The sequence below is a fragment of the Trichoderma harzianum genome (genome assembly GCF_003025095.1).
Source record: "Trichoderma harzianum CBS 226.95 unplaced genomic scaffold M431scaffold_1, whole genome shotgun sequence".
NCBI lineage: Eukaryota > Fungi > Ascomycota > Sordariomycetes > Hypocreales > Hypocreaceae > Trichoderma > Trichoderma harzianum.
The window spans coordinates 66179-90230 of NW_020209249.1; the positions used below are offsets into that span (position 1 = coordinate 66179).

The window sequence follows — 24052 nt, forward strand, 5'->3', positions numbered from 1 at the left end:
CAAGAGATAAACCTGTAGTAAGTTTATGTTGGTGGATTATTTCCACCAGTCACATTGGATTTCTTCATCCTGACATCCTCTGTTGGACAACTGGTTGGATTCCCCGGCCAGTTGTCTTACGCGCCGTCAAATTCACTCTCCCATAACTTACCCACTCCAGTGGTTAGACAGACGAGGCGCCAGACAGAAATTCGACAAGTTTGTCATTCACTGGCGACGACAGTGTGCCCTCGAAGGTATCGAGGTACCAGCTCCAGAACTGACCGAGGGGTTCCAATACATGTATCTGGGCATTCAACAAACTGACGCATCACCACCCAACACGTCAACTCCCCAACAGACAGCTGAGGAAGGCGCCGCATTGATACGGTGCATGGATGGATGACTGCAGGTACCTTGGAACGCCCGGATCACGTGGCGACAAGGAAACTACCTAGGTACCGCGACCTAATCAGCAAGTCCCGCCAAGTCAGATCGTGTCACCTCTCACCCGCTTTCAATTCCTGGATCACTATATACAAAGCCGCCAGTAGAAATGGAGTCCCGAATTGAACTGTCTGCCATGCACCAGCTTGCTGAGGTAATAGTCGCTTCCTCCAGGAATGCCCTGCTATCATCTAATGAACCAATGTGGTTAGGCAAGGGATGAAGACGACAACTGGACTGGGTTAAAAGACAGGGAAGCCAGACGCAAAAGGCAATATCGTCTGAATTCTCGATCATACAGTTGGTGATGCTCTTGATTTGCGACTACCGTACATATAGCTGTTCTGGCTCACAAATAATTGCAGGAAAGAGAAAACTCTTGCAAGACAAGTCGTCTCAGCAAGCTGTTCAAACCGGGCCTCACCATCCGTCATTCCCTTCAGCAGCTGAGCAAACTCATATTTATGAGAGTCTTGGGGCTGCATGGCAATGCATTCATCGCACGCGCCACGCTTCTCGTAGCTCCTTAGAATGCATGATTGTTACTGTCCCTTCATTTGCGCCGTTTCGCCTAGACGGGAGTACAGTGTTCCCACTGTCTTCTGACCATCTCATTCCCCTCGTACAATTCAATGCTTTTCGCGGTACCTTGACAAACATGATGATTCTATCAGTGACGCATCTCATCCCTCCCGAGTGCGACATTACAGAAGCTCTGCACTCGACGCCTCTCTTCACTCCGCCCCCGGCACCGCCACCTTCACTGATGCCAACGGCGCTCCAGCAATCTGTGCCACACGACACGTGGATCGATCTTCTTCCTGACGCGACCGTGCGTGATAACGCCATTCGCACCATGCACTTGTTTCGCGCAGAAGACATATGTGGCGACATGTTGGGAAATCCTCAACAAGGAAGAAATACGATTGAGATGAACGGAGTGTTGGTCTGGGGAAATCCGTGGGATGCCAGCGGCTGGGAAATGACTGAGGGTTTCCTGAAGAAATGGGGGTTTCTGCTCAAAGGCTGCTGGGAGGCCATGGCAGCGACGAACCATTGGAGGGCGCAAAGGGGAGATGAGCCGCTTGTTTTCGATGTTTCATAACCATCTGGCCACCACAAATGACGGAGTGGCACAACTTAAGTGAATATTTGGGCTGCATATGATTGCAATAGAGACTGGATGGTTTTTGGAGTGTAACCCTTGGATTTAAAGTATTAAAGTATTAGCAATATGTAATATGACATTAGTAGATGACTGTATAACCGCTGCTCCGACACGTTGGCAAATTATCTCGCGTAAAGTATCCCCAGCCTCACATAAATGGCTTGACTTGCTCTTCTGACCATTCCCAAAATTTCTCTGCGATACCAGTCCCGCCCTCGGCCTTGGACTTTGAGCCTTCGACCAGATCAGGCCTCTGACTGCTGAAGCGGCCCCACGGCTGGATCCAAGCACCGCTCTTCTCCAGGGTCACTTCTGGCGAGAGACCAGCAAACAGCTCAGTATAAGCGCCGTTGATCGGCGGATACACCATCATGTTGATGACCACCATCTGCAACGACGAAACATGGCGTTGGAGCTCAGTCTTCAAATTGCCTGGGTGGAGAGACACGCTGACGATGCCATCATTCCGGTGCAGTTTTGCATACTGCGTTGCGTAGTAGTAGACCCCGGCTTTGCTGATTCCGTATTTGGTCCATTTGCCAATATCCTTTTTGTAATCCATGTTGTCGAAATCTATGCCCCCGGGTGGAGAACGGTGAGTCGCCGATGACGATACCCAGATCACACGAACAGAGCCAGGAGCAGCAGTCTTTGCCGTGCTTATCAGCAACGGAGTGAGAAGCTGCGTAAAGAGGAAAGTTGCCAGGCAGTTGACACCCAGCTGCTCCTCATAGCCTTGTTTTGTTCTCGTACCAGTAGGAGAGAGCATTACACCAGCATTATTCCACAGCACATCTAATCTTGTTTCGAGTCTGAGAAACTCGTCGGCCGATTGTTTGACGGAAGACAGGTCGTTGAGGTCGAGATGTAGATAAACAAGTTCCCCTCGCGATTCTGGATGCGCAGCTTTGATGTCGGCTATTGCTGCCTCGGCTTTCTTCGTGGATCGGGCGGTGATGTAGACTTTGGCGTTGTGCGAATATAGAATCTTTGCCAGCTCTTTACCGACTCCACTGGAACATCCAGTCACCAAGAATACCTATAAACAATCAGCTAGGCTATCTTTCCGAGATATGTGGTATTTGACATGCCTTTCCAGCTTGGCCGCTGATGGAATTCTCGGTGAACTGAGGCTTTGGCGGGAAATTATCTCTAAATGCAGGCATCCTGGATCTTTTCGGTATCACTCAACGCGTTAACCACAGGTAAATATGTGGTGGATATGGGACGAAGATACTGCTTTCCGGAGAACTGAGCCTATTGCAATAATTATATGGGATGTATAATTCCAGCTTCTCTGGAGCGGTAAATGGCCTTTATAATTGCTTGAAAGATACTGTGATCTCGGCCATGTGAAGCGTCCACTTCACGTAAGCAAGCACCAGGCATCTTGTTTGACTCCATCGCCACCCCAGCGGTTACCAACATGCCCATTTTAGATGGCCATCATCCACCTGCATTAGCGTCATCTGCCTACATTAGCGGCATTTACTCAAGGCCTCTACCCCGTCTTGCTAGCAAATAATCTTCAACTTGCAATCAATAGGAGACGATTCCTGGAGCGGCCGATCTGAGGTCAGCAGCATTCCTAGAAGCAATCACAGGCAGATGTAGCTGCGAACGACAAATATGTATCAAATTTCGAGGGTAGTGGACAAATTTGAAAGCCGAAGGTGGAGGTATTCTGCGGTTTTGGCAGCAACAGTCCCTCGTGTATGTGTACCTATTTACGGTTGTATAATTTGAGAATAGGATGTCTTACGTCGCCTACTCTTTTTAACCGACTTCTTATTAGAATTATATATACTACAAATAATTGAGCTCTTGGCGCCCTTCTACCAATCCATGCCATCAGCCATATATGATGCGATGCATTTATGCGCTTGGCTCCTACATGTTGGAGACATCAGTACACAGACACCTCCTAAATTCTCCTGCGAGAACCATTCTTCCACTCACGTCTGATCTGCCAGTCAGCGACAAAAGCGCGAGACTTACCTGCAGTGTTCAGATCGGGACCAGACTACGACGTACGGTGATATTGCAACCACTTGGGAAGTCTCGTCATGGAAATGTCTTGGAACATTTGAAAAGGTGCTTCTTACGAGCTATTATGGGATAAAAAGCTTTAATAATGGATTTAATTGTCATGATCATTTAGTTTAGCTGATAAGAGACAGCTAGATATGCTTTTTAGATCGATTTCGTATCTTGTCCGAGATGAGCGGACTCATAGCGACCTAAAATGAGCGACTATTATAAACTCAGCTATCTACAGTCAGATGATCCAAGGCGGTGCCTACGGGGTGGATATCTTCCCTGCCTGAGCATCTCTGAACCGCCGTGTTGCTTTTTGCCTAAGTGAGACGCTGATTAGAGAAAGGCTGGGCGTTAGGAATACCGATGCTATTATTTCGGCTGCTCTATGCCCAGTCAGATTCTGAACTCGCTACCCTTGTAGTGGGATAGGCAAAATCAGCCGTGATTGTCCGGCGGCAAGTTGTATTGTGTGTTTTGTTGGGCGCATTTCCACAGCTGTCATCCTGTTCTCTCCAGTGCCCAGATTCCTCGCATAAACCGGCCATGAGCCACCGGCAATGGTGAGTCGAACTCTGGTCCCTTTGAGGAACTGATGTGCGCAATCACGTAATTCGACCGTCACTGGGCTTTCAGGATCTCTCTCGGGATCAATTGCATGGTATTCCTCCGTGATATTGTGCGACACTCCATTCAGGTCGACCTCGCTTAGCCGGATCCAGAGATCTGCATGCCCGGTGTCAGAAGAATGCGTGAGATGAACCGACGGTACGCCCAGCACCAATAAACCATTGTCATCCTCAATTGGACGGCTAGTGAATGTTAGCACGTCAGTGCGGGCGGCGTAAAAACTATCGTCAATGCGACCTGATATTGGGAACAGTAATGGTCCGCCTACAGCTGGAGTTGGATTTGCTGGGTCAAAGGTGAAAGACGTAGAAGTAGCCGTCTTTGGCGGTGGTTGATCCGATATACCCTTGTCTTCATCCAGATACATGACAAGTTGTGAAGATTTCGGTGGCCAAACTGTCATAGTTTTCCACTCGTCAGATCCAGAAATGAAGACACGGGCTTGTGGAAGTTTCGGTGTGTCAGACTCTGGCTGCTTGCCACCGACGGTTCTCTCAATGAAACGAAAGACATCTCCGCCAACCTTTACCTGACCAGCTTCTCCATGATCCCAAGGTCCGATGATTAGCTCGACCTGACAGCCACGCTGTTGTAATCGTTGATACTGCTTCAGAGTCTGCTGAGTAAAAGTATCGAACCATCCGCTGGTGAGAAGAATAGGCATATCAACGCTGACGCGCTCAATAGCCTCATGCTGCCTTTTGTTCTGCCAGTAAGCGTCATCTGGAGATGGCCTCATTACAGCCTCCAGTGCCGACGACTCGCCTTGCCCAAGTAGAGTCGCCATACCGTCTCTCACAGGGAGAGATTCAAGAGCAGCATCGGCGGAACGTTTTATTGAACCCAGACGCATCAAAGCAGGAAAAAGTGCAGGATCTTCTTGGTGAGTCAGTAGATTTGACCATGTAACACGTTCAAGGCGAAAAGCACCAGATCCCCAGTGCCAGTCCCAGAAATCGTGAGGTCCTACTGAGATTGCTGAAGCCACACAATCTTTTGGAGGATCTCGCAACAGTGACCACTGCGCCCAACCATTGAAAGAGGCTCCTATAGTTCCAAAGCGACCGGGATACCACGACTGCAGCCTCATCCAGGTAACGACGTCTGCAGCATCGCTTGCCTCGTCTTCTCCGGGAATGCATATGCCGTCAGATCCAAACGTGCCGCGCATACTAACGATGAGGACATAGTAACCTCGGGCGGCAAATGCATGTCCCGAGGATAATGAGGTGAGCAGCCCGCGGCCATATGGTGTGAACAAGAAAAGCAGTCCAGATGGCGACGTTCCTTTTGGTAACCCGACCGGCTCATAAAGGTCGCCACTCAGATTGATACCGTCACGCATCGGGATGCGGACGGGCTCGACGCACCAGCTGCACGATTCGCGCGGGAGTCCCTGCTTCCATCCAGCGAACCAGTCGATGGCTGCAGTAAGGTAGCCGCGATTAGTCTTTGATGTGGGTGCCATGGTTTCAATATTGGCGCAAGCAGTGGAATAGAATTACTCGACTTGTGTTTGAAGTGCTATGGAGATATTGGAGGTACTACATAGACAGTTTGTCGTGGGCTTCATAAAAGAAGAGCGACTCTCCACAACAATAGCACCATGCCAACATAAATTGCGGAATTTCCGACGTCCGCGGCTATCAGTAGGGAGAATGGCTCTACTTTTATAATAGATGTCATTTCTGACGACTTGACGTATGTGATTTTTGGGAGCCGAGCTCCCTCGGAGGCGTTCGATGTAAATTGCCCGCGCATCAAACTGGAAAGCTTGCTGACCGGCTGACAGGACTAGGTAGAAAACGGAGTTGGGTTTGCGGTCTGAAGTGGAGAATATCGAGATCTGTCTTACTCCAAAAATACTACCCCATGACTCGATTGGTTTGGATCGGTTCTGCGAACTCCGCATGCTTGAGCGGAAAGTCTGCCGTGTCCCCTAAGAGCTGCGTCCAAGACAAATAATTTGTCTACATACCTGCTTAGGAATGATCAGGGGAATAATCAAGCGTACTCAAACCATCTCAAACATTATAACAGCGTGGTTATCATATCTGGGGTAAATCAGATCGATTGGTTCATGGACGGGACCCTCAATGTTTCCGCTTTTGCCGTGCGTTAGGGCCCGTCGATTCAGGCTGCAGAGATTGCAGTCTTCGTTCGGACTAGAGTTGCACATTTACATCACAACCTGGACGTTCTCCATTTCGTCTTTGGGGAAACTCCACTTTTGACCGCGCATAGCAAGCCACTGTATGCAGTCCAAGTGATCATATGTCTCCTTAATGGACTCATGCCAATGTAATATGTACCGGCTCGTGCTAGCCGCAACATCAAAGGGCATGCTGTCGGGTCTTCAGTAGGAAATCCAATCATACCGCCGGTGTGAGCAAACAAAAGGTTTATTCCATTCAAGTCTGGACGATCGCTCTATTGGTCGCCTCGTACATTTCTGTCCCGTTCTCACCAAAGGTGCCGCGTAAGAGTGTAAGTCCACTCAAACCGGCCATTCGCGAACCATGCGAATGACGATGCTAGCGTAAGTGACTGCCAGGATTGCACTCCACTGAGCGTGATATCTTACTCAATTCAAATCATCGTATAAACAGATAACTTGTCACGCACATGCTGGCTATGCATTTTTCTCTGTGATTTAACACTCTGACATACAGTAGCAAGAGTAGGTACCTAAGTACTGGTCACCACCATCACAGGCCCACATTTGACTGCAAGGCAAGCTGGATGCACTGCGCTATTCAATTTCCCACAGCTAAACTTCAAGAGACTAGGACATACCAGTAAATAGGTCTCATGTTTTTAAGCGTAAGTTTCCATTTATCCATTATTTGCACAAGCACTGGAAGTACGTAAGAAAACACAAAAACAGATCCCAGGGCAAGAACCATTTCATCTGCTAGGGTAGGCTAGTGTGCATTCGAATGTTTAATACAGCAGCGGGGACGGGGCAAGCATGTGCCGCCAAATCCAAAGGTCCCCTTGAGCTTCGGTTAAAAGAAGTACTATGCAGTCTTTCAATTGAGAAAAGGCTAGATTTTGCTCGATCGGGGAATGACGCTGTGATGGGGGTCTGAGAATGCTTCACAGGAGGGTTTGTGGTGTTGCGCTAGACATAGGTAGATAAATACCCGATGTATGGAGCATTTTTGGGCCAAAGCTTATTCGGCAACTGCTTCACTTTCGCTGCGTATAATACATTGCTATATTTTCATGAACTTCAATATTTCCAACTAATCAGTTGTCCTGTAGCCTTAGTTGGCTACTTCTTTCGAGTTGCCTTAGAAGCGATTTGGCATCCTCACTCGCTTTCATGGGCGCTTGGCCGCCGTCCGTGTTCTCTGATAGCTCCTCTGAGGAGCCAGCGGGCGGGTCGTTGGTCGCTTTGACAATGGATGTTACCAAAATGTATCCTCGCAACTCTCGGACCTCATCGCTATCTTCTTTCTCTAGGCGAAAACGCTCATCTTTGGTCATCTTAGCTCTGCGGATATCTTTGATCTCCCGTATAATCCTCTCAAGATCCTCCTCGGAACATCGATTCCGCTCTAAAGCAGTTTTGTCTTGTCGCACATATCGTCGTGTCACATCTGCAGCCCCATCGTAGGAAAACCCAATACAGTAAGACATTTTCTTTCCCCAGCCATTTACATAAAGCAATGGCGAGTCCCAGGCTTCTTCACATGCATCCACATGGACCCATCGCTTTTGGTGGTTCGAGAAGACTTCGGTCCATACATGGTCCTCGGCATTCCAAACCCACCTGACGCGTGCGCCAACGGCTCGGCAGAGCAAGGCGAAGCAGTTCGTCCATTCGCCAACTCTCCCCCGTCGAGTTTGGAGTAACTTCCAAGCATCACCATATCTAGGGAATCGGACATATGCACCACAGCGTGGGGATGAGCACCGGTAAAGTTCAACGCGAAGTGCACGAGAGGCTGACTCCTCTGGAGTTGGTGACCCCATACCTTGGGCAACTGTAGGAGACAGGCAGATGTCGCAGGGCGGGTTGTTTACCCAAGTAAAGAAGTGTCTCCTAAACCACCTATGAATCATATTAGCCTGTGGGGGATAAGGATGATGGCATGCTAACAGGGCAACACACCTTAGTAGTGCTTTAATAACACAATCTTCGTAGCCCCACTCTGGTCTGTCGTTACCAATATCCTCGGCCTGAGCCTGAAAGAGCTGGAAGTGCTCCTCGGCTTCGCTATAGATACGATCGAGCGGAATAAGTCTGAGAGCTTCGTCCAACAGACCCGGGTTTTCGTAATAAGTTGGCGTTAAAGACATTGAGAGTAGAAGATTTCGGAATTTTTGGGCACTACGAGATCCATAATAGGGAGGGGGGTCCTCAGAAGGGCGAAATATGCTGCTAGAAGCTCCTTCATTCAAGACTGAAGAGCCACCCATTGACATCAACGACCGGGCTGGCACCTCTTCTGCCAGATAAGCGGGAGCAGTAGGTGGTTGGTGTTCGGTACTGCTGGATAGAAGTTTTGCTCCAAAGTCGGCGGCAGTGGGAAGATTGACTGACTGTGCATCGTGCCATGTTCGAATATCCTCAAAGATGCTCTGAAGGGGAATCACGTAGGCGTCGCCGAGCATGTCAGTCGCAACAATGTGTCCAAATACCTCATAAGTAAGTGGATCGACCACCCATGAACCAGAGTCCCCAATGCATACTGTCATGATCAGATTCAAAGTTGCAATCCGTGTCCTGGATAGGCTTACCAGTATGATCTTGTAGAGAGAGGGTATAGACATCCACAAATGACTGACCGTGGTCGAGCATCAGTCTTGCTGGTAGTGATGAAAGTGTGCTGGATATGCAACCCTGAGAGCCTCCTATCATAATGGCCGGCTGACCAAGAGCGGCTGGAGTAAGCTTCTTCTGAGCTTCGGTCAATTCGAGGTTTTTAGATTTGAGCGATGGGTGGTAATTCGGCTGAAGTTTGGATGCATCAATCTCAATGAGGGCCCAGTCAAGATATTGGCCGCCTTTTGTGTAATGCTTAGGTCTTGGTAGAACGTTTCCAAGTTTTTGAGAGTGCTCGAATGCCCACGTGTCGGATAATTTCATCTCCTCCAACTTGGGTTCGGGATGGCTTGGAGATGAATCAGCAGCTTCAGGTTCAGGACTTGAGATAGATCCGTCAGAAGACTCCAGCTCTAAAAGTTCTTTCATATCTTCGTCGATGGAGCCTTCATCGATGAACGAGTCATCATCATCCATGTAGTCTGAATCACTGGTAGGCGAGAGAGGATCTTCCCAGTCCAGGAGGCCGTGACCTGCTGTCAACCCATACAACTCGAAGCCATCGTTCTGGACCAACTTGATGATACCCCCAAGAGTCCCATGTCGACTCTCCCCGACATGATTAGTAAATCGAATTGGAGTCCCGCAAAAGGTCTTGTCCGATGGTGGCGTGGAGGAACAATGAACTTCGATCGAGGTAGGACTCGGGGCTTCCTTCGAGAATTCTGAGTCTGTGGATTCCTGAGCTTCGTCACCTCTCTGCAAGACTGTGAGCTGAGGCGCGAGATCCTTGACAACGGGTCGAAAGGACGGTGCGGACAGATCGGGCGGCTCGCAAAGACTCTTGACGGCCCGGTGCTTGTCAAAGAATCGCTTTACGCGCTTGTATTGGCTTGGGGGACAGAAAACGACGAGACAATCCTTGGCATCGGCCTCTGACTTCCCAAGGACCAAGTAGCGGATTGACATAGGGCGATAGGGTGCGCTGGATGAGAAGAGCGTATTAGCTGTTCTTATATACTGCACTAGGAGACGTTCAATCTCCGGGACAATCTCGTTGAATCTCGCAATTGTAGCCGGGACCGCTTCTCTCTTGAATAGAAGCAAATTTTTCTCACCCGGTAGCGGAAACGGGACTGTCTTGGTTGGAATTGCGCTTGCACTACAGACGACTGCCACTGTTTGGCTCTGCTCTGGAGAGGGCATGGCTGTTGCATACCCAGAGTCGGGCAGAGCGTCATCTTTTGCCGACGGCGAATCCATCGTGAAGCATCTCCCAGCATGCACGCTGCTGGCTACGCCAACAACTGCTGACATGGAGTCGCGCTGCCTCTCGATTCCGAAACTGAGGGAAGTCAAGGCGGCGATTTCATGATCAAGTTTGCTTCAGGCTGGAGATTTTCTGGAGGAGTAAACAAATGCATGGATGATCTGCAGCGGGGAGGGGGCGGCTGCGCATTCACAATGGCGCAGTTTGGCCCCCAATCAACACCGCCATTCCCCCACGCGTCAAGAGACGCAAGCTCTGCAGAATGCAAGCTGATTGGCCCGAAGATCGATTATTGAGCATGAGAGGGAGATCCTTTCGGTTTGCGCGTTTGCCTTAAAGAGGGCAGCAGAGCCTCAAAGATCTGCTGACGCCGATTCTCGCCTTTCCCCGCCTAAGATCGCGATGAACGCCTTTCCCAATGGCCGAATTAGGTCCTTTTCTCCCTACACTGGTCGATTTATATGACGCCCAATTCCAGACCCTGTGCCAAACAATTTGGGGCTGGACACCATGTTCTCTTTGCTCAATTGCGAGACCCTGCGTCGGGGAAGATTGTCCGCACCGCCGGCTTCTGAGACTTGAGCCCTTCTTTCAATTCTACAAAGAAGTGGCGGGATCCTATGTTCCCGAATCGCTGATTCCTGACGATCCGAGAGCGCTGAGTTGCCACCAAGACTTGATTGACATCATTCGACTTCTGCAAGAGAAGCCTTCTCTACCGCGGATGCAACTAACCAGAGAGTTCTTCTCTGCAAGAAAGAGTGTGGAAAAGGAGCAGCCGCCGCTTGCTGACCAACATCGGGCCTTCAACCTGGCTATGAGGGTACTAGTCATGGTTGGTTGTCGCATCGAACACCAAGGCGGAGGTCTCTTGGAGTTCGGTACCGATCCTTGCATTTGGCGGAGCGACCAATCTCCCCTCGACTTTACTGCAACAGTCTTTCCCGTCAGAGAGCACCCGAGTTTAAATGACGAGAATCAAGCATCTCCCGACATAAAAACCGAACTGTCTGCAGTAAAGCTGAAGCAAATTGCCGGCCTGAAGTTTGAAGGAACGGCAGAGCTGAGGGAACACCTGAAGCTTGATCAAAAGACTGGAGTTGTAGAAATCTACCATTTTACTAGCGTTCTGAAAGAGCATCTCAGAGCTTCAATTGATCCAATTGCGTGTCTATCTTCTCCAGAAGCATTAATTAGGTATTGGACACTTGATACCTTCTGAGATATCCACCAAAATACTGACTCATGGCAGTCGCAGACTGGCTCTCGAAACCCTTTACTCACTTCAGCTTCTCTTCCCCCTAGATCCTGACTCACAAGCATTACTTAGATCTCTCGTTTCAAAGGAATCGTTTGATCCAGATTGTTTACGCTTCGGTTCTGCTTCATACCGACGCATTGATGAGAACAATATTCCTTTTCAGTACTGGGGTTCTCGGCTCATGGACCTTTTTGATGAAATTGAGAACCCCAAGCCTCGGGGTTTCGTGCAGACCTGGCTGGACCAGAAGAGCAAGGCGAGACATATCATGTTAGCCACACTGGCTGGACTGTTTATTGCTATTTTGCTAGGCTTTCTAGGGCTTATTGTAGCGATAGTTCAGACCTGGATTTCTTATCAGGCATGGAAGCATCCTGTTACCTAATAAGTGGGTGAGGAAACGATGTCAATGGTGAGCCCTGTTTGTCTGCTGCAAAGCGACACTTATTTGCACAGCCTTGACTAATGAACCTCTTTCAAGCTTCACAAACACTAATGTTGCATTAGACTAGGGAAATTTTAATAAACTCATCATTCTCTAATTACTCTGCAATTGCTAAACTAAAGGCCCATTGTCGGACTATACAAGTTGTGTCGTGACACTTAGCTGCTCAGAACCACGCTGTACTGGCCATCAGCATCGTTGTTGCTGCTAACAAGGATACCCGGCTGAGCTCCACAGATCTTGTTGAGACCGGCGCTGTCGCAGACGTTTCCTTGAGAGCTGGTCGTAACAACAGTGCCGAGCTGAGCCTGAGGCTGGAACTGAACAAAACCAATTTTACCCTGGGGAATCAGCAGTCCCTCAGATGTACCATGCGTAGTAGCAATAGAAACACTGATTCCAAAGTTAAAGTTTGCGTTGCCGTTAGCACCATCCTTGCCCGTGTCACCGATAGTGGCTCCAAAAGTGATACTCTCAGAAATGGTGTCGGTGACAGTGATGGAATCAGAGAATGTGACGGGGCATGGTCCACCAGAGTTTCGACAGTCAATCATTGAGGATCCAGACGCTTTGACTCCATTTCCTAAGCCCTGCTCGCAGTCGACGCAAAGAGCTCTCAGCTGGCCAGAGTCAGCCAGAGATTGACATGTGCCGGAGTCCAAAACGCAGTTGCTAGGCGGGTTGAATGTCTGGCTCTGTCGCTTCTCGATCGGGGAGCTGTTCAACTCTGCCTCCAATGTCTCGTTGTGATACACAACTGGGACACGTCGGCCGGTAGAACTGAGGAGGTAATCACCCTTCTCGTCGGTGTGGATTACACCTTGGCTTCTGGTCTCTTTCTTCTTCTCTTCGTTGGCAGGGACTGTCTTCTTGACCATGATTGGTGGAGGGTATGAGCGCTTCGCAGTTACACCAGGGCAATCTTTTCCAGTGTTGCAAAATGCCCACCAAATTCTGTTCGAAAGATTCGGGAGGTCATAACATCCATTTTGGTGCTCCAGAGCGATGAGTTCTTCGCCACAAGTGGTGCCATCAGGTGGACCTTGCGAGATGGTGACCGACACTGTGGCCGGCATGCCTTGAATCTATTCCATGCATGTGAGTATTATAAACTGACAAACATTGCAAAGATTCAGAGGCTGATAAGAAGAGTCCTTGGCAGCTCCAATGTGGCCATATACGTACCTCGTATCCTCCAGATGGGTTACCATTGGGGAATGCGCCATCGTTGAAAAAGCATGTACCAGTGCCAGCTGATCCAGCTGAAACAAGTGTCACAAGGCCATTTCCAGACGAGCAGCCTCCGGGGTGGTAGACAATGGATGCCATGATTGCAATATTTACTACTTGTACGATGTTAGTAAAGATAAAACTTCACAGTCGTGTTACTGACCTGTAATGAAGCTTTGTTTGTAAGTTATGGATAGCAAAAGATGTAGAAGGTTAAGTTTGTTGTGTGAGTGAGATGATGTGTTGGTGCTCAGTGGTCTGTTTCTTCTTCAATTTTAAAAGGAGAGAGTCCTCTTTATATACAATTACGCGGAGGAAGATATTGTGTCCAGTCGTGTCCTAACGAAACTTGTCCAAAAGTTCATTTCAATAACATAGCCCCCAAGCTTGGATCCCCATTCTTGCCATTGTTTCGAGGCTATGAGTTTCTAAAAAAAATCATCAACAATAATAACTCATAGAAAATATCACCATTTCTCCTGAAGAACTGTCAGATTACATCATCAACGAAACACGGCCGATCAAAATTGGAGCAAAATCTGACACTGCGACGATCCGAACAGAAGTTTTATACACCGTAATGGAATCTTAACGTAGATCATGTTCTCAGCTATAGCCCAGGAACATACGGGCTGCTTGAAATGTCAAAAGTTCAGTCAGATTACGTCACTAGCAGATGGTAGTGAAAAGCACGGACGAACTGCTGTTTCACTGTATACATGTAATGATCTGCATCATCAGTTTGCGATTTCTTCAGTCGTTGGATGTGAATGCATGCGTGCCGTATAGTATAGCTATCTATAATAGGTTCACGTTGGCTATTAGAAGGCACGTATAACTGGATTGTAAAACTGACATCAGTTCTTCAATCTGTGGTAAGAGAGCCGAACGGAACATCGCAAATTACACGATGAACGCCCTACTTACACTTGTTGCAGATCGTGCCCCAGATTTTGCTTATTTGCAGCTGTCATGGAAACTAATGCCGATCTCAAGCTTCTGTCTTATGTGCTAAAAGTCCACCAACCACCAACGAAACAATTGTTCTTTTGACACTGGAAGCACTATAAATATAGCGGCCGCAGTGGCAGATCTCTGGCGATCTTGGCGATCTTGCTTTTTGAGACAACTAAAGTGGACTTTTCGAAGAGGGGGGTTTTCCTAATTCGTATCAGCTGTGCTTACTTTGATCTGCATCGCTGCCTGTTACCCCTGCGCCAAAAGGGGGCGATGAGGCTTACAGCCCAAGTGACACAGTTCAGCTAGGCAAGCTAGGACTCAGTTATACAACTTTGCTATTCAGAAATTCATCAAGTATAGTGAATAATACGTTTTCAAATCTATAAAGATGGGCTTTGGCCGCAACGATGAATTGAATTTTATCATCACATCACAACAAACACTTCAACAAACACTTCACATCTCTACAGCTCTCAATAGCTACCTCTGTCAACAACCGCAAAACAATATTTTGAACTTTGAACTTCTATTTCTTTCAAGTAAGAGTCACTAGCTCAATATTACTTGAATTCCATGTTAATAGTTTTTCCAGAATGCAATACCTCGCTGTCCTCCCTCTTCTCTACACTGCCGCAGCAGCCCTCGGCATCAACTGTCGTGGCAATGCCAACTGCGTCGGAACTCCCGAATGCAGACTCGCTGATCTGATCTTGCAAGTCAGCCAACAAGATCCAAGCACATCATACAGCCCTGGACAGCACATTGCCTGCTGCGGCATTCCTGGCGGCAACATCTGCGCATTCACTCAGGGCATTAGCAACTCGATTACAGCTGGAGAGGCATTGGGTATGCTGCAGGGACTGGAATCCCACGGCTGTGGCCAGTGCGGCAGCATTCCCTTCAAGGACAACAATGTCGCTGAGGGACAGCTCACTGTCAACTGGACCGACCACTAAATCATCAGTTGATCTTGCATAACTGTTTATGCGGTGCTTTTTTATCTCTTAGCTAGTGTGCGCAACTTGAACAAGATTTTTTCGTGGAGGAGATGGCCATCTCAAGGAAGCAGATATTTTTGAAATACGATCTTTTTAACCCTGGATACATGCCTGCCTTTACAAAATACTTACAAGTGACGAGGTGAAATGTTAATATTTACCTAGGTAGTCGATATTCGCTGATTTACATGAAACTTTTCAACAGAAGAAATGACTTTGTACATTTGATAGCAGCTGGTAGGCATAGATGTACGTAAAATATAGTAAATAGTGCATATCATCAATAATAGTCTTTTCTAAGATAGGTATCCTACTCTCCAAGTTCTCGATCTTTGCTCCAAAGAACAAATCGTAGCGCCCGCCAGCGGAGGGAATTATGTCTGATCGCTTTTCCGAGAAAATAAAATGGGATACCTGCCAGGAGGACTGCTCCAGTAATGGATGCCATTGTACCGAAAGCAATACTGTAGCCAACTCGGTCAATCCATGGGTTGGTGTAAAAGGAAAGTAGAAATCCAAAACAGGCTGCCGCAACGTTAGCTAGAGCTCATTTCATGCTGGGTGAAGGTGATATAACCTTTGAAACCTAATTGAGTTACGACAACCTCCCCTCCAATTGGCCGATATGAGTCGATCGTGTACACCATGCTTATGTTGACCGCCTGGACGATGGAAAAGTTGACTAATGGCCAGTTAGTTTACCCTATGCTTCGAAATGAGGATAAATACTTACGTAGAGCAAGCCCGATTGTTGGGACCATCCAGTGTAATCTGGTTTGGATACCGACGCCATACAGTACCAGAGCAGTTGGAGCTGCTACTACGCTAATTATTATGGCCGGAATCCTCATTTCTGGTTCTCTGACACCTCCATTTCTCTTGGTGAAATAATCAGCAACGACTTCAGTAAACTTCCCTCCAACGGCAATGCCAACAAGAGATCCAATCAGAGCCGAGATGAAGCATAATCCAGATTGATATGGCTCAAACTTGTAAACCTGGCCGAATGCAGTCGAAAATGTGGAAGAGACTGCCACTAGAAACCCGATCAGCACGGACGTGACTAGCGTAGCCCACAGCACTGGAGGTAGAATCAGGAGCCCAATTGGTCGAACAAATATCTTGATCAACGGCTCCTCTGTGAATTTGCCATGAAATAAACGAAGTTCTTGAAGATATGTATGCTTTTTCGGAATACTCTGCTCCCTGAAGTCGGCATTTTCGGTATAGTCGGTGCTGCCTTCTTTATCTAAAGGAGACACGGCACTGGCGGTTTCGGCCGGGACTGGATTTCGGATGTATGAGGTTTCAGGCATGGTGAAGCATAAGACAATAGTCATTGCGCCAATGAGAGCAATTGACACGTAGTAAATTGTCCGCCATCCATGATCGATGGTGATCAAACCAGAGACAATAATACCCCCAGCTACACCACCCGAAATCGAGGCTGTGTACACGCTATAGAGAATCCTTTAGTATTTGTTCGCTGGCAGAGGAGGCTCACTTACGCCATCAATAAGCCGCGTTCATGGAGAAAGGTGACATCTGCGATTGTGACGGGAGCTAAGCATTCTCCAGCCCCTATCGCAAATCCCATCACAATCCTTGCAGCAAGGTGATTTGCGTAGGAGTCAGCCACTGCCGCCCAGATTGCGGTTACAGTGTACAACGTGAAAGCGGCAATGTAGATAGGTCGGCGGCCGTATTTGATAATGAGTGGGATCCATGCAAGACATCCAACGCCTTGCATGAGAGTCACGGTTGTAATGAAGTACGCTACTTTGGCAATGCGTTGAGGCGGTGTTAATGTCGAGTGTCCTAAAAAGTCTTGCGCCATTTCAGGAAGTGCCACAGACGGGCCGCTGGCCAAAAAGGTACACAGGAACATGGCGACGCATGCTGAGATGGCGATGTAGTAACGCCGAATCTTGGACCTTTATAAGGTCAGCAGTGTATTGTATTATCGTTTCTCCATATCACCTGGCGACCTACCAGTTAAGAGGGTCGTTTGGATCATTGCTAGGCGTTGGGATTAGAATAATCTGGTTTGTAGATGAGTTCCGGATCTGGACAGTGCCCAATGCGCTGCGTGCTGGGTCATCCATCTCGCAATGGACACGAATAATGATATAGACGAGTAGATGCAGTATCTCCAGAAAACACACCTACTATTTTGAAATCCTACAGCGCACAGCAGTCTTATATGCTGATGGGCTTTAGGCCTATCTGCCGAGTGTCCCAAAGACGGGACTTAGAGTTACCCCGTGGGGAAAAAGAGCGCCAAGTGGGAACCGAAATATCCGGCCATGTCTATCCGCGATTATCCAGCGTGTTAGAGTTTGTGTTATTAGATCTGGCCCCTATTAGTTGAGGTGCCAAGATCAGGCTCGCCCAATCGCTGCTTGGCCTTTTTTAGATCCCATTAATAGCTCCACGTTGTTACCCCGTAGTTTAATTTGGAATTTCTGATCTGCCGTCTATCGTTCCCGTTCCGGTTTTCACATCCGTTCCTTGGGATGCGCGTACTTTGAGTGGGCCTCGGCCATTGTCAGTGCCGATTGCTCTATGATGATGACTACGTCGTTTGTGGTGCAATGCCGCGTCGATGGGATGAATTCGACGTGAGGTTGGCGTAAATTTTGACTATATGTACCTTATCTTAATGGCTACATGTAGGCTTGCTGGGTGACCGAAAGACTTGCAATTCGGTCCCTAAGCTTGCAGATGTTGCAAACGTTGCAAACCAGATGTATTCTCCATATTATTTGCTGTTGGATCTACATCTATCTCTTCTGCTTTCACCAAGCTCGCGTACAGCCCGTCTATTTGTACACTCTGCTGTATCTTTCCCGGCAGCCTCAGGCACCAGCAGGCACCAGCAGCTGGAGGCCTTCGCGAATTTCCTTCATCTCTATTTCAACCACAGGGTCAGTCAGTCAATCAGTGCGTGCAATGCAGCAGATCTTGCCGCACGCTGCTATACTGGAGGGAGTTTGGCAGACTTGCTGGGTTGGCTGGATAGATTGAGGCGGGGGACAGGTACAAGATAGTGCGCTGTAGCTGTAATGCAATGAGGAGTACATTTCCATATCTTTAAACGAGCCAACCAGAAGTTATCGCCGAATCTCGTCAAGCTGCAACCTCGCAGATTTTGCAACCTTTGCAAAACGAAAACACCTTACAATTGTTTGCAAGCCTAGTCAATCTGCTAGACTTGCAATGCACCACTATTTCCTGGTCAAGCAGTGACGGTAGTAGTGATAACACAACGCCGCAACATTCTGCTGTGCTAAGTGTGGCCCTCTGTTGATGTCTGCGATTTCTAGTGTTGTTATCATTCTTCATTCTGTGGTCATTGCAGTGTTGGAAAAAAGATGGCTATAGCCGCCCTATTTTGCTGTTCTAGATTCTTGACGATTGAGAGTTTATTTGTCACTAGACTAGCTTGTTGCTACCGCCTAGCTTGCGAGTAGTCTGTATGTATCTACGATGCGACAAGGCTTCGTTCTACGGGAGAAAAAAGTGTATAAGTTTGGAAAGACAATTTTGCAAAAGATCTTCATTGGTCGAGTTTATTTCAATCTAAAAATTATGATTGCTTTCCATAGAGGCAATTGATTCTGTATACAAAGAGATGTTCGAAAACTGTTATGACGATATGAGCTAGAAAACGCGGACAATGTCTTCAGCGTTGTATCCATGCAGCCATTGCAAGTTTCCCAATTGACCTGTCCACTTGAAGCGACCCCAGATAAGCATCTCTTTGATCCATTGAACGATGGCAGTGTCCGGTGTTCGCAATCGTCCGTTCAAATCAGTAAAGTCTTTGACGAGACGCAGTCGATCACTCCGGTGACGTTCCCAGGCGGCTAGGAGGCGCATGTAGTCTGATGCAAAATCTGGATGCGCCAAGGTATGCGAAAGTGTCTCAGCATCTTCAAGGCCCATCGCTGCACCTTGTCCACCCTGAGGTGTAAAGGCATGAGCAGAGTCACCGATTAAGACTACTCGTCGCTTGATACTCGTCCAGCGCTCCAGAGGTGGAACTTCGAAAAAGCTATCATCATGTCAGAATGCAAATTTTCAATGCTCTATGCGTAAAGTACTCACGGCAGCAGGCTCAAGCCCTCTTTGTTATACTCCATGGTAATGTCGCAAATGAATTTAGGCCACTGGTCGCCGAATCTCTGTTGGAGGATTTCTTGCACTTTTGTCTTGTCGCTAGCAAGCTCATCCCACTCTTTTCTCGATCGAGCAGGATAAGGCATAGTCGAAAAAAAGTCAACTACAGTCCCCTTATAATCGGATGGCATGACGGCGACAAAACCTCTGCCCCCGAATATGAAACTCGGTAGTGGCGTCTGGGCCGCCGACTTGTGAAGAGATTCGCGCTTGACGCCCATACCGATGATGCCCATGAATCCACTATAGCTTGTTTCGGTGTCCATGATGGCATCCCGAACCCTTGAGTGCACGCCATCGGCTCCTATGACAAAAGAAGCCCTTGCTTTAGTTCCATCGGCGAACTCCAACTCGACAAACTCTTTATCTTCGCGTAATTGAACCAGCTTCTTGCCAAAAACAACTGGAATTCCTTGTGCTTTTAATTCGTCCAAGAGCGCTTTCTGGACGATGGCTCGATGTACTCTTAGGCTAGAAAAGTTATAGTGTTTTGGACTTCCCTGCAGTAATGTTCCAAGGGCCTGAGATCTGGCGTTACTCATATGAAGGTCTTCGTAGCTGTAGCCTTGGGTGCGGACAGTGTCATAGACTCCCACATGCTGTAGGACACGCACAGCGTTGGGTGCAAGAGTGATGTTGACTCCTCGCACGTCGTGCTTGGGTTGAAGTTCGTATACAGTGGAAGAAATGCCGTGATGTTTCTTCAGACTGAGGGCTAGCGCAGGTCCCTATATGACTGCTTGTTAGTTGTGCCAAACAATGATTACAGCAACCCTCGTTGTCTTACCGCAATTCCTCCCCCAACAATCGCTAAATACGGTATTTCCGACATTGTTTGAAGTTGGGGATTGACGTTTGCAAATATGGTAGCAAGTACAATGGTTCAAAGTAATGTGATATTAGTCAAAACTCAGTCGAAGATAGAATTCGTTGAGCTGTAGCTAATATATTGGAACGCCTAGCTTGAGCACACGTACATTTCTTCAGCATCCAGTCCCGTCTGTTTCCATCAGCCGGATGCTACCTCCATGGGATTGACTTCGGGATACACCATCCCCAGTCCCCGTTGTTATCCGTCTGGGGGCAAGCCCACTAGTGATGGAGCTGGCCAAAGCTCGGCACGAGACGGGATGGAGAACTGACTGAGAGCAATGTGTATTGGTCTTTTAATGCAGAGTTAGTGTAGAGGATCTCATGCTACCTGTACAAGGTTTATGAACTGCATTGACTCTGGAGATTTGCCAATGCATTCATGTTCTTTGTAAAGCCCATTGCCGTTCCAGCCGATTGGCGCAGCCGGCTGCAATGCAAAAAGCGAATGGAAGCTTGCAATCCCTCGTTCTGATGCATCGCAAGCTGGTGAAAAAACAGTCACTTGGGTGATTTGAATGAGCGAGAAATCATTTAATCAATTTTCGTGCAGTTATTTCTCCGGACCGCTGGGCTACGTGTATTCTACATGTACATGTATGCTATCTGAATGACAGCGCTGTGCCGATAAGGCCTGGGTGCTGTACTGCGCTGTATCGCGAGGGTACGTACTTAGCGCTGGCGGTGGTTTTGATAACCTGGATGAGCTCCAAGGCTGTCCGATAAGATATTGAAGCTTGTCGGGTGGTTATTTTCAGCAGGTAACAGCGAGCGCAAATTGAATAAAAAGCACCTACAGGGAATTCCGTAAGAGACCCATGGATTCAGCTGAAGATAGCTGCATTACGCATACTACAAGCAAACACAGTTTTGGAAGCGCATCACTATTCCCATCACCTTATGACTCTCACAGTCGCTGATGTCTACTACCACTATTAAACCTCCCACCAAAAAAGGCCCTCGCCTCGTAGGTACATGTACATAGCTTCCAATCCAACAGCGCTGCCCAGACTGGCAAGATTTGCCCTGACATCAGACTGCACAGAAGTGAGCAGCTGCTATTTAATACGCCGAATGTACATCGCCACCATAAGCCACTTTTCGAAGAATATCTCTCTTGCAATCTTGAACTCCTTGTAGACCGGCTAGGCCCAACGTAAGATCGAGATCCTGAGAAACATTAACACTGGTATTGCTGGCAGGTTGTGGTTGGTCACTTACCGCGAGAAGACCGAGTAAAACATCTTGTGCCCCTTGCTTGCCTGCAATGCCAAGCCCATAAACCCAGGGCCGTCCAACAAGCACTGCTTTGGCACCAAGGCATAAAGCTTTCACAATATCAGATCCCGTTCGAATTCCACTGTCGAAAAGAACAGCAAGCTTATCCCCAACTGCGTCGACGATTTCGGGGAGAACTTCTAAGCTTGCGATGGCACCATCTACCTGTCGTCCTCCATGATTGCTGACCACAATGCCCTGAACACCAGAACGAACGGCCATCAATGCATCATCCACATGTTGAATGCCCTTTAGAACAATTGGCCCGTCCCAGTGGCTGCGCAAAAATAATATGTCTTCCCAACTGTGCCTGTCGCCTTGACTAGAAAAGAGGTCGGCATTCCACGCGCTGGCTGCGGCCACCACATCCTCTTCAATTTCTTTGCCAGCAGCCTGTCGATACTTTTCCTGAAATACAGGATCCGAAAATCCATTCTGTGTTCCCACGCCTTTCATGAAAGGGACATATCCATTGTCGAGATCAGATGGGCGCCATGCCAAGGTCCAAGTATCCAGAGTCACAACTAGCACTTCGTAGCCATTTTGCTTTGCTCTAGACAGCAGAGACTTGGTCAGTTCATTATCCTTCGGCCAGTAAAGCTGGAACCAGCGATGCCCTGATCCATTCGCGGAAGCAACTTCTTCAATACTGCTAGTCGCGGCGGTGCTGTGGATATACGGAATGCCTAGTGACGCTGCGATTTCTGCACTGCCGAGCTCTTTATCATTGTGATAGATTGCTTGTACTCCAATCGGAGCCATAATAACAGGACTTTTGTATAAACGATCAAATAAATTGACGCCTAAGTCTCGATGAGTCGTTTGGCACAACATTCGCGGGATGATCTATTAGTGGTCAGTCGGAGTGGATTAAAGAGTAAGATGAGGTAGTCTGTTCCGTTTCACTTGAATCTAGTACGCCGTACTACATAGTACCGGCATTATGATACTCACCTTCCACTGTCGAAAAGCTAGCCGATTTGCTACCATTGTTGACCTCTCGCCAGCGCCGCCTGAAACGAAGTCGAAGCTTCGAGAAGTCATGCATTGTCTGGCCTGTTCCTCTAATTTTGTTGGATCTGTAGTCACCAGTGGGAGGCGACTGAACAACATGCCCTCCTCGTAAATAGATTTCTGTCGATCCTGGTAGTCCATCATTCTGACCTTGCAATCTAATAACCACTTAACAATGTTCTGATACCTAACAAACGGAGTATATCCAGCAACTTTCTGACCCTGACCTTGTGGGCACCCTGATATTTAAAACCGCTTTTTTTGAGGTCTGGTCCCAGATTTGTATGCGTATTATGGGTTTACTAGAGTGCCAGAAGTTTACTCAATGTCAATAAATTTCCTGATGTGTGAGTGGAAACAAGCGGATCACGACGGCACCGATCTCAGTCACAGGGGTTGTATTTGACTTCGCGAATTTGGTAGCGACCATACAAATTATCCTGGATATTCCGGGCTAGGAACGGAAGTTATGCTGAACTAGGGAATCATCGGTTCGTTAAGTAAGAAGAATTTCTATCATTTGTCACCCAATTGCTTTCTATTCCTTTCTTGAAGCTAAGGCCATTTTACCGTTGAAGGTGGTGATTTTAAGTCAATCCGGCATATAATGCGGCACCTGTAAATAAATCGAGTCGGTCGTTCGAGACCATCAGAACGTCATCTCTCCCGCGAACAGCCGGGTTCCCAGTCATAATGCCCCGCCAATTCCCGTACAGTGTAAGCCGTGGCATCCCAGGCCTCATATTTAAAAAGGCGAGTCTTACACAACAATAGTAGTCTTCTCTCGTTGGATTCTTACAGCATTCATATTCATACAAAGCCAAAGCGAACTACATCATGCCGGCCTATCGTATTGGTATATCTCCTTTCAAGTATGACTGACATTGCACTTTGCTAATTCCACTTGATGATTTAGTTTTATTTAAACTGAAGAAAGATGTTTCGGAAGCTCAGGTTGAACAATTTATAAATGAATCCAAGGAAGAGGGACGAAAGGTTCCAGGTAAGGCCATGAGCTGGAACAATCAATATCTCAGTGGGGCTATCTAATCAATTGGTTTCTGCAGGAGTCTTGTCTCTAGAAATAGGCCCAGCTCTCGATATGCAGAGAACTAAAGGATACGATATGGGTATCATCCTCCAGGTGGAGACCCCGGAACATCTTGCATCGTTCGCAAAGGATGCACGTCATCTCAGGTTAGCAAAAGATACTGCAGATATGTTGGATGACTACTTACGTATTGAAGGCTACATGAGTTGCGCGAACAGATTACAGAGGACAGCCTTGCATTCAATCTGGCTTTCTAAACATGTGCTATTGGCGCGGGACCGGAGACGTGCCACGGACGATGCCCATTTATTTATCCCAAATCAGGCGCGCTTGGTGGAAGGATACTATGTAAAATTATGCAGCACCATTCAATGGATACGAAACTTTCGATGGGCTTATAATTTGAGGTTGATATCATACTTCACTGACCAGCCAATACTGTGGTGACGCAAGCGAGT

The 24052-nt window shown here is 47.8% G+C and overlaps 12 protein-coding genes across 12 annotated transcripts; 4 read left to right on the top strand and 8 right to left on the bottom strand.

Moving 5' to 3' along the window:
* Positions 1–535: 535 nt before the first annotated feature.
* On the top strand, positions 536–1531 carry M431DRAFT_488688 (hypothetical protein; the record flags this gene model as incomplete). The annotated part of the gene is made up of 3 exons (XM_024916589.1): positions 536–580; positions 639–726; positions 1002–1531. The coding sequence occupies 3 exons, from the start codon at positions 536–538 to the stop codon at positions 1529–1531; spliced, it is 663 nt and encodes a 220-aa protein (XP_024779572.1).
* A 211-nt stretch (positions 1532–1742) lies between these two features.
* On the bottom strand, positions 1743–3028 carry M431DRAFT_476446 (hypothetical protein; the record flags this gene model as incomplete). Its single annotated transcript, XM_024915467.1, has 2 exons — positions 1743–2633; positions 3017–3028. The coding sequence occupies 2 exons, from the start codon at positions 3026–3028 to the stop codon at positions 1743–1745; spliced, it is 903 nt and encodes a 300-aa protein (XP_024779573.1).
* A 721-nt stretch (positions 3029–3749) lies between these two features.
* M431DRAFT_502113 (hypothetical protein) lies at positions 3750–6014 on the bottom strand. The gene has a single exon (XM_024918096.1). The coding sequence runs from the start codon at positions 5727–5729 to the stop codon at positions 4044–4046; it is 1686 nt and encodes a 561-aa protein (XP_024779574.1). The 5' UTR covers positions 5730–6014; the 3' UTR covers positions 3750–4043.
* Positions 6015–7513: 1499 nt separating this feature from the next.
* M431DRAFT_70929 (hypothetical protein) lies at positions 7514–8689 on the bottom strand (the record flags this gene model as incomplete). The annotated part of the gene is made up of 2 exons (XM_024921839.1): positions 7514–8321; positions 8382–8689. 2 exons carry the CDS (start codon positions 8687–8689, stop codon positions 7514–7516), a joined length of 1116 nt encoding a protein of 371 aa, XP_024779575.1.
* Positions 8565–10447, bottom strand: M431DRAFT_170033 (hypothetical protein). The gene has a single exon (XM_024913020.1). The coding sequence runs from the start codon at positions 10350–10352 to the stop codon at positions 8913–8915; it is 1440 nt and encodes a 479-aa protein (XP_024779576.1). The 5' UTR covers positions 10353–10447; the 3' UTR covers positions 8565–8912.
* A 245-nt stretch (positions 10448–10692) lies between these two features.
* On the top strand, positions 10693–12407 carry M431DRAFT_130163 (hypothetical protein). Its single transcript, XM_024912437.1, has 2 exons — positions 10693–11502; positions 11558–12407. The coding sequence occupies exons 1-2, from the start codon at positions 10724–10726 to the stop codon at positions 11949–11951; spliced, it is 1173 nt and encodes a 390-aa protein (XP_024779577.1). The 5' UTR covers positions 10693–10723; the 3' UTR covers positions 11952–12407.
* Positions 12061–13340, bottom strand: M431DRAFT_536379 (hypothetical protein; the record flags this gene model as incomplete). The annotated part of the gene is made up of 2 exons (XM_024920993.1): positions 12061–13096; positions 13197–13340. The coding sequence occupies 2 exons, from the start codon at positions 13338–13340 to the stop codon at positions 12170–12172; spliced, it is 1071 nt and encodes a 356-aa protein (XP_024779578.1). The 3' UTR covers positions 12061–12169.
* A 1224-nt stretch (positions 13341–14564) lies between these two features.
* On the top strand, positions 14565–15302 carry M431DRAFT_170055 (hypothetical protein). Its single transcript, XM_024913021.1, has 2 exons — positions 14565–14740; positions 14794–15302. Exon 2 carries the CDS (start codon positions 14795–14797, stop codon positions 15155–15157), a length of 363 nt encoding a protein of 120 aa, XP_024779579.1. The 5' UTR covers positions 14565–14740; position 14794; the 3' UTR covers positions 15158–15302.
* Positions 15303–15509: 207 nt separating this feature from the next.
* On the bottom strand, positions 15510–17304 carry M431DRAFT_72018 (hypothetical protein; the record flags this gene model as incomplete). The annotated part of the gene is made up of 5 exons (XM_024921977.1): positions 15510–15724; positions 15777–15881; positions 15933–16657; positions 16708–17133; positions 17192–17304. 5 exons carry the CDS (start codon positions 17302–17304, stop codon positions 15510–15512), a joined length of 1584 nt encoding a protein of 527 aa, XP_024779580.1.
* Positions 17305–18862: 1558 nt separating this feature from the next.
* On the bottom strand, positions 18863–20213 carry M431DRAFT_476453 (hypothetical protein; the record flags this gene model as incomplete). Its single annotated transcript, XM_024915468.1, has 3 exons — positions 18863–19256; positions 19310–20109; positions 20169–20213. 3 exons carry the CDS (start codon positions 20211–20213, stop codon positions 18863–18865), a joined length of 1239 nt encoding a protein of 412 aa, XP_024779581.1.
* Positions 20214–21313: 1100 nt separating this feature from the next.
* On the bottom strand, positions 21314–22684 carry M431DRAFT_488697 (hypothetical protein; the record flags this gene model as incomplete). The annotated part of the gene is made up of 3 exons (XM_024916590.1): positions 21314–21421; positions 21473–22375; positions 22484–22684. The coding sequence occupies 3 exons, from the start codon at positions 22682–22684 to the stop codon at positions 21314–21316; spliced, it is 1212 nt and encodes a 403-aa protein (XP_024779582.1).
* A 696-nt stretch (positions 22685–23380) lies between these two features.
* M431DRAFT_12003 (hypothetical protein) lies at positions 23381–23851 on the top strand (the record flags this gene model as incomplete). The annotated part of the gene is made up of 4 exons (XM_024912084.1): positions 23381–23399; positions 23460–23546; positions 23611–23740; positions 23791–23851. The coding sequence occupies 4 exons, from the start codon at positions 23381–23383 to the stop codon at positions 23849–23851; spliced, it is 297 nt and encodes a 98-aa protein (XP_024779583.1).
* Between the last annotated feature and the right edge of the window lie 201 nt (positions 23852–24052).

Bases quoted from the DNA above. Each gene is read 5' to 3' on its own strand.
- M431DRAFT_170033 (XM_024913020.1), bottom strand. From the start codon at position 10,352: ATGTCAGCAGTTGTTGGCGTAGCCAGCAGCGTGCATGCTGGGAGATGC.
- M431DRAFT_502113 (XM_024918096.1), bottom strand. From the start codon at position 5,729: ATGGCACCCACATCAAAGACTAATCGCGGCTACCTTACTGCAGCCATC.
- M431DRAFT_170055 (XM_024913021.1), top strand. From the start codon at position 14,795: ATGCAATACCTCGCTGTCCTCCCTCTTCTCTACACTGCCGCAGCAGCC.
- M431DRAFT_130163 (XM_024912437.1), top strand. From the start codon at position 10,724: ATGGCCGAATTAGGTCCTTTTCTCCCTACACTGGTCGATTTATATGAC. The intron at 11,503-11,557 runs GTATTGGACACT...GACTCATGGCAG, and splicing joins TCTCCAGAAGCATTAATTAG to TCGCAGACTGGCTCTCGAAA.